The sequence below is a fragment of the Phodopus roborovskii genome, unplaced genomic scaffold, assembly GCF_943737965.1.
Source record: "Phodopus roborovskii unplaced genomic scaffold, PHOROB, whole genome shotgun sequence".
Lineage (NCBI taxonomy): Eukaryota > Metazoa > Chordata > Mammalia > Rodentia > Cricetidae > Phodopus > Phodopus roborovskii.
In genome coordinates, this window is record NW_026126541.1 from 2,394,626 (window position 1) to 2,415,934 (window position 21,309).

At 47.2% G+C, this 21,309-nt stretch overlaps 1 protein-coding gene across 1 annotated transcript in view; it reads right to left on the reverse strand.

The window, feature by feature from the left end:
* Positions 1-411: 411 nt before the first annotated feature.
* The window catches only part of LOC127233512 (pancreatic lipase-related protein 2), a 34,562-nt gene continuing 13,664 nt past the window's right edge, over positions 412-21,309 (reverse strand). Inside the window, exons 8-16 of the mRNA XM_051200017.1 lie at positions 19,717-19,836; positions 17,663-17,781; positions 15,017-15,146; positions 11,230-11,341; positions 9,892-10,059; positions 5,419-5,634; positions 4,746-4,983; positions 1,578-1,657; positions 412-460 (exon numbers count right to left, since the gene is read on the reverse strand). Coding sequence (XP_051055974.1) covers positions 412-460; positions 1,578-1,657; positions 4,746-4,983; positions 5,419-5,634; positions 9,892-10,059; positions 11,230-11,341; positions 15,017-15,146; positions 17,663-17,781; positions 19,717-19,836 — 1,232 coding nt within the window. The remainder of the gene's footprint in view (positions 461-1,577; positions 1,658-4,745; positions 4,984-5,418; positions 5,635-9,891; positions 10,060-11,229; positions 11,342-15,016; positions 15,147-17,662; positions 17,782-19,716; positions 19,837-21,309) is intronic.

Genomic DNA, 21,309 nt, shown 5'->3' on the forward strand with positions numbered 1-21,309 from the left:
AGCACTCTAAAACAGCAGCACCAGTGAGGGGCCATGCTCAAACACAGGAGCCTGTGAGGGATGTTTCACATTCAGACCATGTCACGGATCCTCAGTGTCTGTCTTCTTCCTGTGCGTCTGTATACTCACAGTCTCTTGAGGACAACACTGGCCACACTGGCATTAAGGGTTCCCTGTGCTCCATTCCGATGTCGTCCTAGCTAGGCAAGCCTGCTGCTGGACCCCATTTCCAAGTCAGTCACATTCTGAGGTCCTTGTTTCTAATTCAGTCAATAAGACTGGCTTCCTGTCTCTTTCCTGTCTGATTTCACGTTGTAACTGTCAGTATGCAGAAGAAATCAGAGTCTGTCCATGGACATAAAAGCACTTGGAGACTCAGAGCCCACAGAGACAGCTTTTTCTGGGAGTTCCTCACACAGCAAGGTCATCATCCTTGCGGTATGGTGCACAGTTGAGTTCTCTGGGGAAAAAAGAAAATGCAGGGAGGAGGGGAGCACGTCTTAAATAGTTTAGATATTTCAGGGCCAGAGAGACGGCTCCGTAGGCAAAGACCCTTGCCCTCAAGCCTGATGACTTAAGTTCAATCCCTGGGATTGTGATGGGGAGAAACAACCCCCGTAAGTTGTCACCTCTAACTTCCACAAGTGTGCCACGGTACACGTGTGCCTAAATACGTTTTGAAAAATTAAAATCATATTGGAGCTTTTGTTTAAAGGAAAAAGAAATCCATGTCTCAGCAGAAGGTAACGTGTTCTCTTCAGAGGGCCGAAGCAATGCTCCAGGATCAGTCAGGAGTCTTCCACGTTCTTTACCCCTAAAGGAGTGACTGCACAACCCCACAAAGGAACCAGGAAGCCAGTCCTCTAGCTTCCTGGAGGTGTCAGGACAGACCTTCTCTGTCAGCCTCTCGGAGATGGGCCGAGCGAGAAGAACAGGCATGGAAGTGTGTCTGCTTGGCCCTTCTTGGCACCCACAGTTTGCAGGTAACTGTGCTGGGCTACTGGGGTCTTCACAGTGAAAAGAAGGAAGGGGAATGACAAACTGGCTTGTTTCTCACCATGCCCCTCCCCCCAGGAGGTAAAGCCTGTGACAATATTTAATTTCTTGACCAATTCATTTTACATTCACTTAAAAAAAATAGCCGAAAATCAAAACCTCCAACAACCCCCTCCCCCCAAAACAACCCAGTGGAGAGGTAATGAGGTTGGAGGCAGTTCCACCGACGAGCTGTTCTTTTCCTAGTCCAGGCCACCAACTTCAGGATACAGGGCTGCGATTCCCTTTGTCTCCTCGGTTCTGCTTTGCGATTCTTTTCCTTAGTCTTCATCCTTTCTGTAACTCCCGTAGCCTATAATTTCCACGAGCTTCTGTCGCCCGGGAGGGGTATATAGAGGTGATTTTTGCCTTGCAGCAAATTATCATTATTAGCACAGGCTGCATCCATAATGAGCTCATTCTTGCCGCTAAAAACAATCCCATTACCTGAGAAGAAAAAAAGAATCCCTGGGCCAACCCGGCCTCTTATCAGGATGGCTTCATCTTTGTGGCATCGAAGGCTCTCTTTTTAGGGGGCTCACCTTTGCTTCATGCACAAAAATTGGTAGCCTTCCTCCAGCTTGGTGGAGACGGGGTGGGGGGACACCAGCGGCCCCCGTCCCTGCCACAGGTCCCACAGTGGTGATCAGCTGCCTGTAAACATCCTTACAAAGCTCTCAGCCACAGCGCTGACTTTGCCCAGGCACAACTGCTTGTGGTATGGAGCCCTGGGATTCACATCCCAGCTTTTTATTTCTGTAAGTGTCCACTGTGGACATGGTCCCTAAACTCTCTGAACACCACATCCCTGATTGGTGATGTGAGGATTATGTAAGAGCCTCATAGTGTAGTGGCACCTTGCTCTGCTGGTGAACTTGCGATGGTGGCCACACCCTATGGGCGTGGCTTCAGGGGCCCAGGTGTGACCCCTCATACGGAAGAGGAGGGGCTGTGCCCCCAGCGCTTAGGATGCACAAGTTCACTGGCGGAGCAAGATGCCACTACACCTTGTGATATTAAGAGGACAGACGGGGGTGGGGGGGGGTGGGGCTGTGGCTTAGCGGCAGAGTGCGTGTGTGCGTAACGTGGGCAGACTCCGGGGTTTGATCCTGCTGTGTTAGTATCAGCTGTACTTTTCTTGTTGCCCGTGTCCAATACCCAAGAAGAAGAAACTTAAAGAAGAGTTTATTTTCTCTTCCTGCTCAAGAGCGTACACTATGTCACGGTCAGGAAGACACTGGCTGCGGGATCAGAGGGCAGCCGGCGACTCATGCCCACGGTGAGCAATTGTAGTGTTGAGCCAGCTCCCTTTTATTCCATCCAGGACGTAAGCCTGTGGAACGGTGGCTTACATCGGATCTTCCTGTATCACTTAACCCAATCCGGAAGATCCCTCACAGGGATGCCTAGAGGTGTGTCTCCTAGATTATTCTAGGCGCTGCCGAGTTGACCCTATTAAAAACGATTGCACCTGTAAAACAGAACAAGGCAAAAGCCAATCAAAATTAACAGCGTAGAAAGCCACACAGTACCTCAGGAAGGGAGGTCTGCGTGCTAAGCCCTGATCCCACTCACGCTGTGGTCGGTGGATCTTCTGCTCCGCCACTGTTACAGCGAACAACTTCTAAAGCGTTATGGGCTCACCCTGCATCGCCTCGAGGAGCAAACAGGAGAGACGTTGAGGAGGGGATGAAAGAGTGATGAAGGGGATGGGGTCTGGTTGGCCTCTGCTGGTTTCCGGAGACCTCAGGCTTGTGTTGTCATATTGTTACCAAATGATTTCCATGAGAAAACAACCACCTCAAGCTCCTGCCTTCCCTTATAAAATTGATCAGCCTGCCTTCTTGGTGAGGTGGTTTTGTAAGATTCAGTGTAACGACAGGCTTAGCAAACTTCACAGTTTGCAGGTGTGAAGTTCAGAGATGTAGGCCTTCATGTATGACGATTGCTAACGTAAGACGATTGCTAAAAGTTTAAAAGCGCCAGGGCGGACAACACAGAAGCTGAAGGAAGACAGACACCCCCCCCCTCAGCTGGTGTGAGCTGGCCTGAAATTCTCCACCTGCTTAGAGGTTTTAAAGTAATTATCAACTGACTGGCTAGGCATTTCTAGTGAGCAAGCCAGTAAGACGCCTTACTCCACGGTTCCTGCCTCCAGGTTCCTGCTCAAGTCCTATTTCTGGTGCAAGCTGGAATAAACCCCTTCCTCCCCAAGTTGGTTTTAATCAGAGTGTTTACCAAGCAACGGGAAGCAAACCAGAATAGGTCTAGACGATTTCATAGGATAGGCTTCATGGGCCATAGGGGCTTTGAAAGTAACTACTCCTGCCATCAGTGTATAACTAGATGGTTGGCAACCACGTTTCAATAAAACGTTGACAGACAGAAATTTTAAGTTCATAAAAATCTGCATGTATCGTAAAATGCCATTTGCAGCTTGAATTTCTAAGAAGGGGATTAAAGCTGTGAGTACCATTCTTAGCAAAGGAAGATGACAGACAACGAGAAGGGCCTTAAGCCACAAATTAAGCCAGAAGCATGGGGCTAGCCAGGCTCTAGTTGTAAGTGATGTATTCGTTGCAGTATGGGCCAACCAAGCACCCCTCTGAGAGAGAACCCGCTGGAAGATTCCAGAAACACAGCCACCTGCAGTCAGAGCCCTGGACAATGCAGCCTAAAACCGTGGCCAAAAGATGGGAGTACAAAGACCAGACCAACGTGGAGCTTCCAACGTGGAGCTTTGTATTAGCCAGGAGAAAGCCTATAGTGGCTTGAGAGAAGCCAGAAACAAAGGCCCAGGAGAGGCTTTTTTATACCATGCATTAAAGTTAAAATCTAATTTAGATGAAAATGGGGGTTCAGAAACGAAACGTGTGTGTGTGTGTGTGTGTGTGTGTGTGTGTGTGTGTGTGTGGTTTTAGCTGTTCAGCCGCCGCATGCCCTCTAACGGCAGCCTCACAAAACATATTCCCCCGGCTTGAAAACAAAGATGATACATCTTCTTTTTTTCTGTGCAATTTGATGTTGTTGTTTTTGCAAATTGCTTTAGCTTTGTGAATAGTGCAAACTCCATTTCTGATGTGCAGCAAACAAAAACAGAGCATTAAAGTGTTTAAGGCTCAATCAGAGGCTTGCTGCGCGCCACACAATATTAAAATAACAGAAAAATCAATTCCGTTCCTATTCTGAACGTGATTTGTCACAAATAGCATTCTAATAGATAACACTGATTATACGGTAGCAAATGCAGTTTATGTGTACCGAGCGCCGTGGTTTTGTCAGCCGTCATTAAGGAATTTGACACGTATGCAGGAGAATAATAAGTGTCCGCCGAAATATATCCCGGCCAGATAGAAATGGGATGTTGAAATGAGTGACACTGGAGCACTCTATACTTATAAGTAATAATATGCAGTCTAAAGTAGCTCGGGTTTTCAAACAAGAATTCTTTTTATGTTGTCATTTAAAGTATCTCATATTTCCCAAGGTCAGGAATAAATGGCACTATTAGCATTAAAAGCTAGTAAAAGATACTCATTTAACGTAACATTTTACGAAATAGCTTTGTAAAGAATTCATTCCCCCCTCCCACCCTAGCCCCCCCACCCTATGGAGGCTGAGAAGACATGATGAAGATGCCAGATTCCCTGTGGGTGACTCTACATTGCCCCTTTGTTGCTGCTAACATCTTCACTCAGCAAAATCTTTACGGGATTTTGTGTCTCGGGCCTGGGAGGGGAAGTACTATGGAATGAAGTTGTCTGCACAGATGTGGCCTTGGCCGGTCTGGCAGTGCCACAGGGCAAAGGGGTGTTAGTGTCCGAGGTGAGGATAAAGTTTTCTGTGGCTGTCATGGGTCCACGAACGGGAGAGGAGAGGCTCTTGTCTTGTGCTTTCAAAACAGCGGCTGAGAAGTCAGAACCTAATTCAAACAGAGACAGGTTCCTCCTGGGGGAGGTGGGCATTGAAGGCCATTTGGTTGCTTCTTACCTTCCATAGTTGCTGAACTACAAATAATAGTATCAAACTTAGTCTACTGGGCTCCTGCAACTCCATCAGTCAGTCCCCATCTTTCCCCCTTAGATTTGGACTTTTAAAAAGTCAGACTACACAGGAACCTTAGTGACAACCCCATGCAGTGATCAGAAAATGAACCTTGACATCACATTTATCTCAACTAACTTTTGCCACGGAAATAGATACGATATTGCTGGTCTCTGGGCAGGGTTCTAAGCGGCTTCCTTGGCCGTCGTGGTATTTCAGATGGCATGGGGTGGTGGGTAGTGATATTTTGTGAAGAGTGAAATATACAAAAATCCAAGTTGGTGGTTTCTCGGCGCTGCTTGCCTTCTCCCCAGGATGTGGGGGCCTCTACTTTGGTACCGAGGGAACCGCAGTCTGTATTTCAGTCTGGCGAGTGAATTGTCATTTTCGTCTCTGGCATTCCCAGTTCCTCCAGTGAGGCGGGCCGCCAGCATCAGTACTTTCGTTCTCGATGTGCCTTGGGTGTGGTTGTCCCCACAAGGGTCACACAATGGTCGCCTTGAGATGTTGTGGGTCTTCACAAGGTGAGGCGTTTCAGGATCACGGAGGGCAGCTCTGTTGGAAGGGACCGGTGTCCTCGCAAGGGTGTGAGTCAGGACTCAGGGACGGGTTATTTCTCAGGAGGATGGGTTGCTGTAAAGTCGGTTTGACTTTGCGACTCCCTTTCGTTTCTGCACATGCCCGCTTGTCCGCCATGTTGTGACATAGACCTTGCCATTTAGACCTTGCAGCCACCAGAATTTTGAGACAGATGACATAGACAGGACCTTCTTTGTTACTGTTCAGCTTCGGGCTATTGTTACTGTTTGTTTTGATGGGGACACCACAGCAGCCTCTCTGTGGGCTACCTGCTCATGTCCTCTGTCCATCTCCCCATGGTACGGTCCGCCTGTTTATGGTATCTAAATACTTGGCCTTGGCTCTGCCTGCCTGAGACGCCTTCTCTGAGCCTAGGTCTTTGTTGTCTGCTTTTCACTACGTAATAAAACTCGTGTAGGAGGGAGAGGTCTTAGGGGTTCCTCCCAGCCCCATAGCTGCTTATAAAATAATCACTCAGAGGCTTAACATTAAGTACAGTCTGTTTGGCTATTAGCTCAGGCTTATTAACTAGCTCTTACAGCCAAACTAACCCATTTCTCTTAGCCCTTAGCTCATGGCTTGTTACCTCACCTCTTGCTTCCCATGGGGCCGCTGGTGCCTCCCTGACTCCACCCTTCTGTAGCTTGAGTTTTATTTCCAGCCTGGTCCTATAGCACTTTGCCCCAAATAAACACACAGTGATGCTCTATTAATTATTAAGCTCTCAGCCAATGGCTAGGGCCTCTTATTGGCTATCACTCTCTTAAGTATTAACCCATAATGACTAATCTATATCTATATGACCTTATCTTACCAGAGAAAGCCTGGCAAGTCCTGTCTTCCAAGTCTCTACATGGCGCCTCCTTGAGGCGCCTCTCTGCCTCTCCCCAGAAGTCTCCTCGTCTCCTAGTCCCGCCTATCTTTCTGCCTCCACTGGACAATCAGTGTTTTATTCATCAACCAATAAGAGAAACACATATACAGAAGGGCATCCCCCATTGGCCATCTTCTCCCTGTATCTCTGCTTGGATTTTTCACCTGGCTCTATTCTGCCTGGCTATTGGCCAAATCAGCTTCTTTATTAACCAATGGTAATAAAACATATTCGCAGCATATAGAGGGAAGTTCCACATCAAACTCATCTTAGCCAGTACGCTTTGCCTCGTGGAGCAGCTGCTAGGTATGTGTCAGGCTCTGTGGTACTTGGTTTTCATGCATGTGGTATTGATTTAATCCTAATCGCTGCCCTGTGTGCAAGGTTGTTGTTGAGCATGGAGAAGTCACATAGTTGTGACACAGAGCCAGCTCAGCACAGCTGTATTCCTACTGTTGACATCTGTAGGGGTTAGAGAGATGGCTCCATGGTTGAGAGCATGCACTGCAATCGGAGAGGACCTGGATCTGGTTCCCATCAGCCATACGGGGCAGCTCATAACCACCTGTAAGTCTAGAACATGCATATGCACACACACACACACACACACACACACACACACACACACACACACAGATGCACGTATAACCTAAAGAAATAATATAGGGTGTGTGTGTGTGTGTGTTTGAAACCCATAAGGAAGGGTACTCAGTGCTTTTCACCTTGGCTGTACATTTCCTAGGAGCTTAAAAAGTACAGGTGTCCCCCATGGAGGTGGTGGCTGGGCTAGGTCGGGAACAGCCAGGACATGAAATGCTCCATAGTACTGTAACACAGTCAAGACCAAGAGCAGAAGCTCTGTGTTCTGTGGCTTTATCCAGAACACATAGTAGGGCTCAGGTAATGGCCCATTTCATTGTACCAAACTAAGGTTTTTAAAGGAAACATGGGGTTTCAAGGAAAAGGAACGGGAGGAAACTAATAAAAAGGAGGAAGAGGAGAATGGGCTGAGAACCCAGAGGTACGGATCTGAAGCACTTCAGTCCCACAGTGAGCTCCTCATGTCAAGCATCGGTCTCTGCTGCCGTGACACCACACTATGGCCCATCAAGTTCACCCGGCAGACCAATGTCACAAAAGGAAATTAATTGTGTGAGTACCTGTGATGGGAAAGAGCCCATCTTCTCCGGCGGTAGGACCAGCCAACCATTCACGCTTGCATGCCTACCTTTGGAGTTAGTTCACAAAGCTTCTTAATGAACAAGAGCCCTTTTCTGTACCATGAGATAATAATTCCCAATTTATGGGGAATTAAAAACACAAGTCGATAGCAGCACACACCGTATTCTTCTGTTTGTGCTTGGACAGAAGGGTAGGGCTTGAGGTGGACACGAACATACACATATGTAGACTATTGCTAGGGGATACACTCATGTTGTCCCTGGGAAGAAAATCGGAGACACCTGAAGATGTAGGAGTGATCTGTGTCACTTGCAGTTTGTACCAAGTACAGGTATTAACTTGCCGTTTTAGAGTTCTTTCTCTTTCATGCCACAGGTTGATTTTATGCCCAAAACAAAAGTTTGGCGTTATAGGAGCACAAGATACACAAAATGGCCTGAAAGCAAGAGATGTGACAGGAGAGAGTGTGTGCGTGTGTGTGTAGTGTGTGTGTGAGTGTGTGTGTGTGTGAGTGTGCCTGTGTGTGTGAGTGTGCATGTGTAGTGTGTGTGAATGTGCATGTGTGTAGTGTGTGTGTGAGTGTGCATGTGCGTGTGTGTAGTTGTGTGTGTACTGTGTGTGAGTATGCGTGCATGTGTGTAATGTGTGTGTGTATAGTGCGTGTGTGTGTGAGTGTGAGTGTGTGAATTCCCGGGTATTATTATCTGTGATGACCTTGTCTTTGTCCCATTCGTCACCTCCCAGTACACAGAGAATGTCATGCTACAGCTCAAGCTCAGACCAAGTGCATTAAAATCATTTATTATGGAAAGAGACAGGCACCCAGGCACACCTTTAGCACGGATAAAGGGACTGTAAGACGTCTTCACGCACAGTGTTGCTGCTACAGAAGTTGTACCTGTGGGGAAAGCAGCAGGCTGGTTTGTCAGCGGGTTCGTGGCTTCAGTGACACTATCAGACAATAGCGATCCAGCTCCCAGGTCTGTTTCCTCAAACTGAAAGACTCTAGGCAGGGACCCAACTGACTTTAACTAGAATCAACCTGTTCTTCTCCTTGAGGGTTGATCAAATAACAAAAGTGCATCAGCTTCGTCAAACCGAAGTGTGCAACTCAGGTTGCCCTGTTGCTTCCATCGGAAGCCATCGGTGGCCTCATGGCTGACCCTTTGAGGTCTATGTTTTCTTCGGGCTATAATATCTCATTATTCTTCTGATTACTGTCTTTCGAGCTGTCCTTTTCTCTTTCTGTATACTGAAGTTATTTGGTGTCCTGTTAGTCTTCAATTGTCAACTTGACACACCCTAGAGTCCTCTCAGAGAATGCCAATAGAGGAATCATTTAGACCAGGTTGGCTTGTGGGCAACTGTGGAGCACTGCCTTGACTTTTAATTGGTTTAGGAGGTCCCACCCCATGTAGGCATCCCTAGGCAGGAGGTGCTGAGCTGTTGAAGAAAGCTAGCCGAGTGTAAGCTGACCTTTGAGCCCCCTGGCAAGCAAGAGTCTCCATCTGGCTATGGAGTGATTTCCTTAGCCAGAGAATGCTGTCTGGGCTAGCAAGAGGGCCTGCCTTCAAGTCCGGCCTTGAGTTCAGCCTGCATTCCCTTCAGTGATAGGCTGTGGCCTGGAGATATAAGCTACAGTACTCCCCACACCACTTAGCTGCTTTTGGGTAGAGTGTTTTATCATAGCAACAGAATGGAAGCTACAGCAATAGGTTCTATCACAAACACCTACTAAAGATTCTCTTCCCTAAGAATTGTCTCAAAAAACCAGTTTATACTAAAAAACTGCATACTAACTGAAACCAATTCCACCATGTTTTTCCTAGATAAATTTGCCATTGGAAAGTAGATGTATCCCCTATTTGCTTATTTCTTGTATCTCACAACTGATGCGTTGCCCTTTTCATGTTGTTATGTAAGGGAAATGATAGTCAGGTGTACACAGTAAGTCAGATGGCCAAGTGGCCAGGTGGGGTAAAAAGCAGGGTAATAAGTGAATGGAAAGATGAAAACATGTCTGGATGGTGTGGAAGATAGGAAACTTGACTTGGTTATGGACGAGTATGTGAAAAGGAAAGAGGCTTGGATGGATGGGTAGGTGAGTGGTTGGAAGGATGGGTGGATGCATAAGGTAGGTGCACAAACACAACCAGACAGGAGTATCGGATACGTACTCTTTCCCATCTTTACCGCTTTGAACTGTGATTTGTGATGCCCCCATCTCTGGCTGGAAGAGATTTATCACTTTGTTGTTCCACAGGAACTTAACCTTCTGGATTTCTCCGACATCGATGTCCACATCAATGTCTCGAATGTGCATCGCTTCTGGCTTGAGGGATCCTCTGGTTACACAGAAATATCATGTCAGCTATGTACATGACTCCACAGGATGGTATTCACCTATTGTTTCTAAATAGAGTGGGTTTCTGCAAACAACCCAGAAGATTCTGCCAATATACCCAGGGTCTTCACAAGCAAATGCATTTCTGAAGAACACATCTTTTAAAAAAAGTCAGTCTTCAGATGTCCATTGTCTTTGTTTGTCCCAAAGAGGAGTGAAATATTTGGGGTAGCTGGGAACTCTACAATTTGCTGCAGGAAAAATTGATGCAGAGTCTTTGGTTGAAAGACGCATGCAGTTTACTAAACACAATTTGTGAATGTCACATAAGTAACTCCAGAAGTTGTCAAATAAATTAAACTCACAGGCGGAACCATTAAAGTTAGTGCAAACCAGGATCTAATTCTTACCATCTAAGTTATATATTCGCTCAACACATAACTACCAAACTCTTCTTCCTACATAGCATAAGCTATGGGGTGAGACCATGGTAGGGATAAGCCATGGGCTCCAGGTGTGTGTATTGCGGTGTGGTGTGGTGGGGGGGAGTGAGGCAGGGGCATTGTCATATAGATGAACCTTTGCTCAAAGGAAAAATGAAGACCACGCCAGGCCTGGTGCTGCAGGCCTGTTAATCTAGCTATGTATAAGGCTGAGGTAGGAGTATTCCAAGTTCAAGGCCAACCTGTGCAACTTAGTGAGACCCTGTCTCAAGACAAACAAATGAAGTTAAACAGAAACACTACAAAGAGGCTGGAGACACAGCTCAGTAGTGAAGTATTTGACCACCCTGCAGGAGGCCCTAGGGTTCAACTCTGGGTATTAGGTTACACACACACACACACACACACACACACACACACACACACACACTATAGTCCTGTGATTAACAAAAGCAATCAGCACACACACACACACACAATAGTCCTGTGATTAACAAGAGCAGCCAGCATGCAATCCGTGTTAAATAGGCTCTCTCTCTCAGGGCCTCCTCTTCTCATATATAAAATGGGGTGATTGAATTAGACATGGCAATTTCCTCCCAGCTGGGATGGTCTGGGACTCAGGTTCTGCTGTGTAAAGACCTGAATCTGTAAAAAGATGGGCAGCCAAGCCTGTATGAGTCACCTCTCACGGAAACCTTAGCCGTTGGGTTTGCTGCAGAACTTACTTGAAAATTTCATACTGTTTAGAGTTCCCGTTACTTCCATACAGAGCAACCAAGATGTACCCCTTCAGTTTCTTTGCTCCAGACAGTGTGACTGACACCTTGTATCTCCAACCTGTGCCAAGAAGTAGAATATCATCTTAACAAACTTATCTTGTTGGAAAAAAAAAAAATGACCCAACTGGAAGTGTTATGTTTGTAAGATCGACTTCTCCTCGGGTGAGAGGTGACGTGGATGTGACCGTGTTCTTCCATGGAGCTGACACATGACTTCACATCCTGGGCAAGGTGAGGAGACCAAGGGGTTGGAAAGCACAACAGCTGAGCGTAACACAGGGTCTGCCCTGACAGATGAAGGACAGTCCTGTGGTGTGATATCTACTCTGCCCGCACCTGTTGCACTAACCACGCCCATTGTGGGTGTGGGGACAAGTGTGGGCATGACCTGTGGGGTCTAGGTCTGGGGTCCTGGACCCCAACTCGCTCTCTTACTTCCTGGTTGGACACAGAGATCATCCAGGGGCATCCTTGGAACGGGAACCCGAGGCGGTCATCTGTCTCTGGTGTAAGTGATTTCTCCCCAAATAAACATCAATCAGCCTATATTGTGTCCCAGGATCTTACTTTCCGTTGCTACACATGCCCCTGGTGGATACAGGAGTGTCTCCCTCCTCCATCTCAATTTGTATGTTAAAGTCCCGTTGGTGATGAATAGTTCTGTGCCAACATAACACAGCTGAATGTTATCTTAAAGGAGGAAACCTCAATTGAGAAAATGCAGCCATTAAGATTGGGCTGGAGGCAAGCCGGTAGAGCATTTTCTTAACTAGTGATGGGGGAGGGCCCAGCCCATGGTGGGTGAGGTCATCCCTGGGATCCCTGGGATGATGGTCCTCGGTTCTGTAAGAAAGCAGGCTCAGCAAGCCATGATGAACAAGACAGTAAGCAGCTCCCCTCTACGGCTTCCACATCGGCTCCTGCCTCCAGGTTCCTGCTCTGTTTGAGTTCTTGTCCTGGCTCCCTTCAGTGATGGGCTACAATATGGAAGTGTGAGGTAAACCAACCTGTCCCTCCCCAACTTGCTTTTGGTTATGGTTTCGTCACTGCAACGGAAACCCTAACTAGGACAGAAATTGGTACCCGGGTCCGACCGTGTGTCTGGGATGATTGTGGGAGGACTTTGGAACTTTGGGCTAGAAGAGCCATTGAATATTGAGAGCGCAGGGGGCGGTTCTGTGGCAGCTTTGAAGATGAGAACATTGAGAGCCCTGCAGAGGATAGGGGCCAGGCTTGTGAAGTTCCAGAGGGAAGTTTGAGAGTCCCTTAATGACTCTATCGGGGCCATGTGGTTCTGGTCAGCTGGGTTGAAGAAGCAGCTGTGATTATCAAGAGTCTAGAATCACTGTAGCAAAACCTTTGTTTTGTTTTGTTTTTTTTTTTTTAACCAGGAGAGCCGATGCTGCCTCGCTGGAGCTCAGGCATTCGGTGATGACAGAAGAGAGCAGCATCATCAATGTGAAACCTCCTGGGAGTCCTGAGCTGTGCTCAGAGGTGGCCGGGGTTGTACCTTGGGCTGGCAGAGGAACTTGGTAGTGGGAGAGTCTTCCAGGTGATGCTGGTTTTGAAGGTATGGAGAGCCGCAGAGGCGTGGCACCGTGAGAGGCCAGGAGAAGCCACTGGTGGGGTGCAGCTGGAATAGCAGAGGAAGATTGAAGCTTGGCACCGAGGAGAGAGTGTATGAGAGGCTTCTGGTGAAAATGCGGCCCAGTTGCAGCAGGAGACCCCGGCATTTCGGAGATGCCAGGCCCACGGAATGACTGTTAAGAGCAGCAGCAACTGTGATATGAAATCAGACGGAGCGGAGAAGACAAGCGAGCTATGCGTGCAGCAGAGGAGGGACCCAAGTCCCTTGGAAGAGCCCAGAAAATGGTGAGTGAATCACAGGTAATTGAACACACTGAGGTTTTACACTGTTGGGGTTTGGTTTTGCTCTGTTTAGATTGTGATTGTGGCCTGGGTCTTCCCTCGCTAAGTAAGAAAGTATTTGGTTTTGATTTTACAGAGGGGCCCACGGTCGAGAGACTTTTAATTTAATTTAAAAAGACTTTACACTCTTAAAAGACTGTTTTAAAGAGACTGAATGTTTTTTAAGTGTTTTACTTTGTAAAGATCGTGGGACTTTTACAGTTTGGAATGTTTACGAGGTGACGTTGATACTAATGCGTGATCTTGGCAAAGAACAAGAAAGGAAAGGTTGCAGTATGATATTCGTGTGTCAAGCTGACAAGAGGTCAATAGAGCTGACTGGTTTTTATGTCAGCTTGACACAAACTAGAGTTACCTGAAGGGGGAAAAATAGGAAACCTCAACTGAGAAGATGCCTCCATAAGACCCTCCTGTAAAGCATTTTCTTAATTAGTGTCGATGAGGGAGGGCCATCTCATTGAGGGTGGTGTCATCCTTGGGCTGCCGGTCCTGGGTTCTATAAGAAAGCAAGCCTCAGGGAGCAAGCTAGTAAGCAGCATCCCTCCATGGCCTCTGTCTGCATCAGCTCCTGCCTCCAGGATCCTGCCCTGTTTGAGTTTCCCTCCTGACCTCCCTCAGTGACAGAGTGTTACCTGGAAGTATAAGCCAAGTAATCCCTTTTCAACCCAAATGTGTTTCATCAAAGCAACAGTAACCCTAACTGGGACTGCTGAGTGTTAGGGGTAGGGGAGGGGAACCTTTGAAAGGTAAGTCCTGAGGGCAGAACCCTTATGGATGAAATTACTGAAGGGTCCCCACGGGGCTCTGCAGCCCTTTCTGCACTAAGAGGCAGGACACAGCAGGAGCTTGTGTGTAGAACCTGGCCCTGCGGCTGTGCTGAAGTCAGGTCCAGCCTCCAGGACCTTGGGGGACAGATGTGTTTTTAGCGCTTCTTCGTCTACAGAGTGCTGCTGTAACTGCCGGCACTGACTCAGGCTTGGCTGCAGGTGGCTTTGTTACTCACGGTATATGATCATTTCCTTCTTACCCAATTGGATGGCAGATTTTCTACTCAATCTTTTGCTTCCAAGCAACCTTATGAGCGAGAATCTTTGGGCACATCTGTGATTCTGTGGAATGTTCTGAGAAGCAGAGTGAGTGACTGTGTTGAGGGGATATGCATGCTTTATAGATACTAATGAGTTATTCTTTTTTATGATAAAGGTAGGATTGCATGAAATAATGTAATTGTATACTATATGATTAATGAGTTATTCTTTTTTATGATAAAGGTAGGATTGCACAGAACAATGTAAGTGTAAAGTACATATCATTGAAATTTAAAGCTGCCGCAGAAAAAGGCTTTTCAATTAGTTTGATTATATTTATGACAAATTAATGTTTACCGTCCCGTGTTTTCTGATGAGAACTTGAGCACAATGGAACCTGTGACAATGGAGCAGAGTGTGCTTGCGCATGCGTGGTGTTTGTGTGCATTGCGTGTGAGAGTGTGTGATAGATGTCAGAGGGTAGTCATCTCTGTGGATCACAGTCACACGGCCTCAGCTGCTCTCAATACATGTATCTTCTCTGTCATGAGTAGATGGACATGGGACTCAGCCGCTCACTGATCTCTGGTTTTCCTAGGAGTTACTGGTTAATGGGGGTGAACATGAGCCCCAAGGCGTGTGTTGTTCTGCCACCCTTACTAATGGGCTGGTGGCAGTTGAAGTTGTAGTCATTTAATGTCAAGGGACTTCACTAACAGAGCTCATGTGCTTTTAAAATTAATTTTAAAAGATTTTTAAGGGAAGCAGGAACTTACGAGTAAAGTTACCACTATCTCCTGTGTTCAGGAAAAAGGTTTGTTCCACAGCAATGGTTCTCCCCGCAAACTGATCAGCGTAGTGTCCCATCTTGGGACACCCTTCTTCTGGACAAGGGAAGCAGCCATTCTAGGGGGAGAGGTCATTTGTTAGTAGGAGATCTTGCCCCAGACCACTTCCTTTGTTCCTTCTTTCCTTCCCTCCTACCATTTATCTACTGATTTATTGATTTACCTTTTATCTACTGTCTATTTTCGTTTTTATTTCTACCCATCCTTTTACTTACCCACCTTTCATTCATCTTCTTGGTTACTCACTCATCCTACTATCTCAAACATACATGCACTTGTTTACTTATACATCCCTGGACCATTCATTCATTCATTCGTTCATGGATCCATTCATTCATTCTCAGAATTGTACATATGATCATTCTTGACCATGCAGAACTCCCAAAGATGTACCTCAAAAACTTACAGTTGGGAGACAACTCCTATAGGAAAAAGTAAAATAAATCGGAAGGAGGACTGTGAGATAATGACTCTAGGGAAAAGTCAATTAGGAAGACAATAAATGAGGATCTGGGTCAGGCATGGTGGTGCATGCCTTTAATCCCAGCACTATAGAGGCAAGAGGCAGGAAGATCTCTGAGCTTGAGGCCAGCCTGGTCTATATATTGAGTTCCAGGACAGCCAGAGCAAATAGAGAGACCCTGTCTCAAAAACACAAAACAAAACAAGAATGAGAGAAAAACAAGCATCCTTAATCACTTGCCCTTGACTACGAAGGATTTGACTAACTTGGTTGATCCTGCCAGTACTCCTTAGACGGTGCTCTCATTCACTGGGCTTTCTAATCGGACACACGCTTTCTTTGTTCTCTGACCTTATTCCTTATCCCAAATATGTGGTTTGAGATTTGCAAAGAGCCAGACAGATGCTGGAGGCCGTGTGACTGCCCATTCCCCTGCAGTCTCCAGTGCAGGCAAGGATAATCACGGGCCATGATGATCCCATATGAGGTTCTTTTAACCCTGATACATCTCACGATGTCAGGGGCGAAGTTAGTTTTGACAAAATATAATTTAAATATATTTTTACTTGATGAAGATATTTTAGAAACCTGAGAGTTTTGCAACTTTTGATATGAGAAGTGATTTAGGTGGAGAGCATCAACAAAAACTTTGTTTTGTTTGTTTGCTTGTTTTGTTTTTGGCTGAGTTTATTGCTGAAAACAGAGTCCCCTTAAAGGTTATTTGGAACTAGCTAGCATTTTTTATAACAGAGGTCTAGCACACATGACCTTACTGAGTAATCAGATTCAGCTATCAAATACTAGAGAAAGCGCTAGCAAATGAATGTTCCTGGGCTGTGACCCACTGAGAAGAGCCCTACGTTGACCACAAAATCAGAAATAAACAAAACGTTTCAGAGCGTGGGGCATTCTACCAAACTGTCTGGGACCCTCAGGACGATGATCTGTGTCCTGGAAGGCTAAGAAAGTGTTGAACTGCTCATGATCTGGGAGGGAAGAGGCTTGACGATAAACGCAATGCAGAAAAAAAGGGGTGGGGGGGGGAAGATGGAGAGAGGGAGGGAGGAGAGATAGGGAGGGGAGGTGGGGAGGGGAAATGGAGAGGGGAGGTGGGGAGGGGAGATGGGGAGGGGAGATGGAGAGGGAGGGAGGGAGGAGAGATGGGGAGGGAGGGGAGCTGGAGAGGGGAGATGGGGAGGGGAGATGGGGAGGGGAGACGGGGAGGGAGGGAAGAAGGGGAGGAAGGACAAAGAACAAAGGAAGGACAGCGTCAAGTCAGCGCAGTAAATGGAGTCTTGACCGCGGCCCATGCATTTAGGATGTTAGTGTGTGGGAGATGACTTTCTGAAGTGCCCTTTATAGGAGGGTGTGTCTTATTCTTGGAGATGAATACAGAAGGACCTCTGATTCACTTTCACATACTTGAGCTACAAAGCAACATGCACGCTCTGCTTGTGTGTGGAACATTAGCGATTGGTGTGTGTAAGTGACAGGTGTAATAGACACGTTCGTGCGCCTCTTTCAACCTGCTTGTAGACCGGGAGTTGCCCTAAATTAAAAGCTGGGAGTTCTAAGGGCAAGCTCCATCTTTTCAGTGAGGACAACCTCAAATTATTGATCACAGAGAGACATAGCAAAACCTCCTATTTACTTTGTCGACAAAAATACCTCCTTTTTACTCTGTTTCTGCTAAAAAAATAAAATAATAAATGAATAAATAAAATAATTGTGCCTCTAAGGTAAGTCTTCACATATAATGAATTTCCCATTTTTCTTCTAACTAACTATTCTTATTAATGGATAGTGATGCATTTGCTTGATGTTTCATTTTTGGTGCTTCTTTGTACAGTAAATACAGGCAAATAAACACACTGAACAATAAAAAATAATTAAAAGCTGGGGACCCTGGGGATGTCCAGTGTGGCCAGCAATGTGGTCTCCCCTCTAGTCCAATGCTGGAGGAAGGGGCTCTGGAAATCTCTTCATTTCCCCCACCCCGGGGTCATGTCCATAGAGTCGATGGCATCTTTTTATTATGCTAAGTGTCACAGAGACAAACAAAACTAGCAGAGCCACCAGGCTGTTCTCTCTGGGGCCCTGGATGGACCTACCTGCTGGAACTCCTCATAGGAGGTGCAGGGATACCCCAGGAAGCCGTCGGGGTTGAGGATGCTGCTGGCATAGTACTTGTAGCTCCGGAGGTGGTTGCAAGCTGCAAAGTTTTGAGTCCCTGAGAAAACCAAGGCCACAGGAGTGTGAGAGAAGGAGCTTCGCCTTCAGAAGGGCAACCATTCTGAGTGAGCAAGGAGCAGCCTCTGTTCCTCAGGACTTGGGGCCAGGCAACTGCTGAGGAGTGGCAAGCTCTAGAAGTATGCCTGTTGAATATTCGAAAGGACCGAAGGAGGGCAGAGCCAAGGGGCAGAGAGAGAGGGGGGAAGAGGGGAGAGAGAGAGAGGAGAGAGACAGACAGACAGGCAGACAGGCAGAAAGACTGCATATACATGGGAAGAGAGAATAGGACAGCTGATTTTAAGAAGCTTTTGAAGACTTTTAAAACCAGAGCACACATATAGGCATGCAGGTAGAGAGAAGACGGGCAGAGATAGTCAACAGGTGGTCCTCATTATCTGGGGATTCTACAGCCTTGGGTTCAGCCAACCATGACTGGACGGTGTTGTTAGGTCTGCGGCAGTTGTGTTTGTTTGTACCACACATGGGCTGATTTCTTGTCAGTATTCCCAGAAACAGCCTTTCCTGGGGGCCAGTTGTTCTCTGGTGTTATTGTTAAGGCTGCATTAACGCTGAGTAGCTCTAATGCCGGGCCAAGCTTAGGTGATCCCATGGAGGAATCGAATAGGACCATTCATGGGAGTCACTCATCAAGAAAGGACCTGTCCCCTTTGTGGGTGGGGTAGCTTTGCTGGCTCAGCTCCTAGTCCCCTGCTGAGCTCACCACCCACCATCTAGCTCCGAGTGCTCACTCTCACGCCCCTCTGCAGACAGCAGAACCTGCTTTAAGCTTAATTGTTTCTTTCATCCAAAATTGCTGCTCAGGGATCCCATAATAGAGGAGAGAGTGTGCTCAATTGTTCCCTGTGCCCAGGGCCTGCATGACTTGTGTGGCGTACAATAGAAACACACTCCAGTGCTCATGGGCTGGTTCACTCTAAATTGCCTCTTTAATTAAACCTGGGCTCTCTGCTATTGTGCGTGCCCTGCTCGTCACTTTTAGGAGGGGGCAGCTGTTATCACGATTCAGGCTTTTTTAGGGGGGGTATTGAGTCCCCCAATGCGTTACTAGGTAAGGGGCCAAGAGGTCAGAGCTGTTTACTTGTCTCTGGGTGCTGGGTATCCCTTTATCCATACTACTTGGCAGACATTTAGCACACGGGAGATATAAAGGCCACAAGAAACCACTCAATAACATGTGCTTCAGGTACTTAGGTGACAGGGCAGGGGTTGGCTAAGACCCAGCCACACGGAGCTTCCAGTTCAAAAAATACAATGACAAATGAAGGGATTACTGATTCTAACCTCCAGCTTTTGGAGGAGAGGACAGGGAAGCCTGGTGTCATGTGGGAGACAGAGAGCAAGTGGCAGTCACGTCAGTCACCTAATGTCAAGGGTGTAAGCCCTGCCCTCTAGATGAGCACAATGACACGCAGGCTTCAGGAAGCTGTGCTGTTACTCACAGTATAGGCCTCCCTGCCCATGAGTGCCGCAAACCCTCAGAGCGCATCTTCTTCTAGCCAGCTACCTCAGTCTCCTGCCTGACGCAGCCAATAACAAGAAGGGTAGAACCTCCACGTACTGTGATGGATCTTCAGTTCTTCAAGGAGCAGGAGCTAAGAACGTGATGAGGGTCGGGGCAGAGCCAGAGCTGGGTGTTTGCTACCTTGACTGTCTTACCCTGGTTTCTGACAACTGAGAAATGGGCTCAGAGGCTTCCAGCAAGAAGCCCGGATTAAATGTAGGGTACCCTTGAACAAGATATGTAGCTGTCCTGGCATCCTGTGCCTGCATGTATGAAGTAAGGTCAAATATCTCGCAGTGTGGCCAGCGCCTGGCTCAGAGCAAAACCATGAAGACTGGCATCAAGAATGACTGCTGTGGTGGTCACACGCATACATTCTGCTTTATGGCTCACTTCTCCCAGGAAGCCTACCTTCCCATATTCCGTTTATGTCCACGATGGTGGAGAGGATGTTTTTCTGGCATCCGGGCATTTGCTTTCCCCCGTTTGGGAAGAAATCCAGATGGCCGACCTTTTGGCTCATCCCAAAACCTGCAACATTGGAAGCAGAATCAAGAAGGATCCCAAAGTCACAAGAGGCCTCAGTGAGGTGCTCAGCGCACTCAAACCGGAGCGCGCGCCTTGGCAGGGTTCTCCTTTGCCACATCAACTCTCTTTGTGAGAGAGAGCTCAGGTGGGCGTTTGGAAGGGAAAGGGGGCAGGACCAACACGGGAGGCCAGGTGAAGAGAGGAAGAGCCATGGTGAGTGTGCATGAATCTATTGGTATATGTGCCTCTATCTGCCTCCCTTGGAGAGGCCCTGGACAGTTTTGGTAAGCCCAAGGCCACAAGGAACCAGTTGGCGTGAATCTGGTAGCATGTGTATTACATTACTCATTTAAATCTTTGCTAATTATGTGTGTGTTGAGTGTCTTGAGTGTGAGCATATCTCCCAATGCAGGTGCCCTCAGAAGCCAGGGGCAGCTACTTCCTAAAGGTAGAGTTGTAGACCATTGGGAGCTATCCAGCACGGGCACCGGAATCAGAATCAGGTCTTCTGCCCGTGCAGTGTTTGCTTTTGGCTACCAAGCAAGCCCACCCCCCACTGTAGTTTCCAAAATCTGTGATACGCTGAGCATGTGACAGAGAGTCTCTAGAACTGAACTACCTCTCCAGTCCTCCAGACTGTGTTACTGTAGGGAGGCCGCCACAGAGGTTCTTTGGGCAGCAGCTTTTGATTTTGAGGTGCACAGACCTGCGATCAAACTCTGGTTCCTCTGACCAGCCTCGCCTCATGGTCTTGCTGAATTAATTCAGCCTCAGTAAATCTTCCCAGCTGCGAGGTGGTGGCAATTTACCTGTTAGGGTGTTTCATACGTAATAAACTATTACGTGCCATGCGGCACACCTCAAGCATTGACTAAATGCTATGTCTGTCATCACCGTTGTCATTATTGTTAAAACACACCCTGCATGGGCAGGCTCCTTGAGTGGTTACCTGATGCAAAGTACTGAAAAAAAAAAAACAGAACGCTGATTTTAGAACAACTGAACAAAAGGATTGTAGTTGCAACAGCACAAACTGTAGCTGAAGTTTTGGCAACTTACTTTTTCTAAATAAAAAAAATAATCTAAAAACTTTTCTGTAGTGAGATAGTTCTGTGGCACTGACCACGCCCATTGGGGGGTGGAGCCATGGGCGGAGTGACCTGTGGAAGGAGGTCGGAGGGGGCCAGGAAAGGCGCTCTCTTTCTGACGTGACTTGGACAGGAGAGGATCGGGTTGAATTTCCTGGTGTTCATCTGTCTAGGTTGTAAGTTATTTCTCCCTGAATAAACATCTATTCGGCCTATTTGTTTATCCTGATCCTTATTTACCACGATACTTTTCAGTCAGGTCAAGTGAAAACATGTATTCCTTTGGATTTAGATAGAGATTCCAGGATGGATGAGCCATCGCCTCCCTGGGCTCTAGAAGAGTTTTTGGTTCAGCCTGGGGTCACAGGCCCCATGGCAACAGCATTGT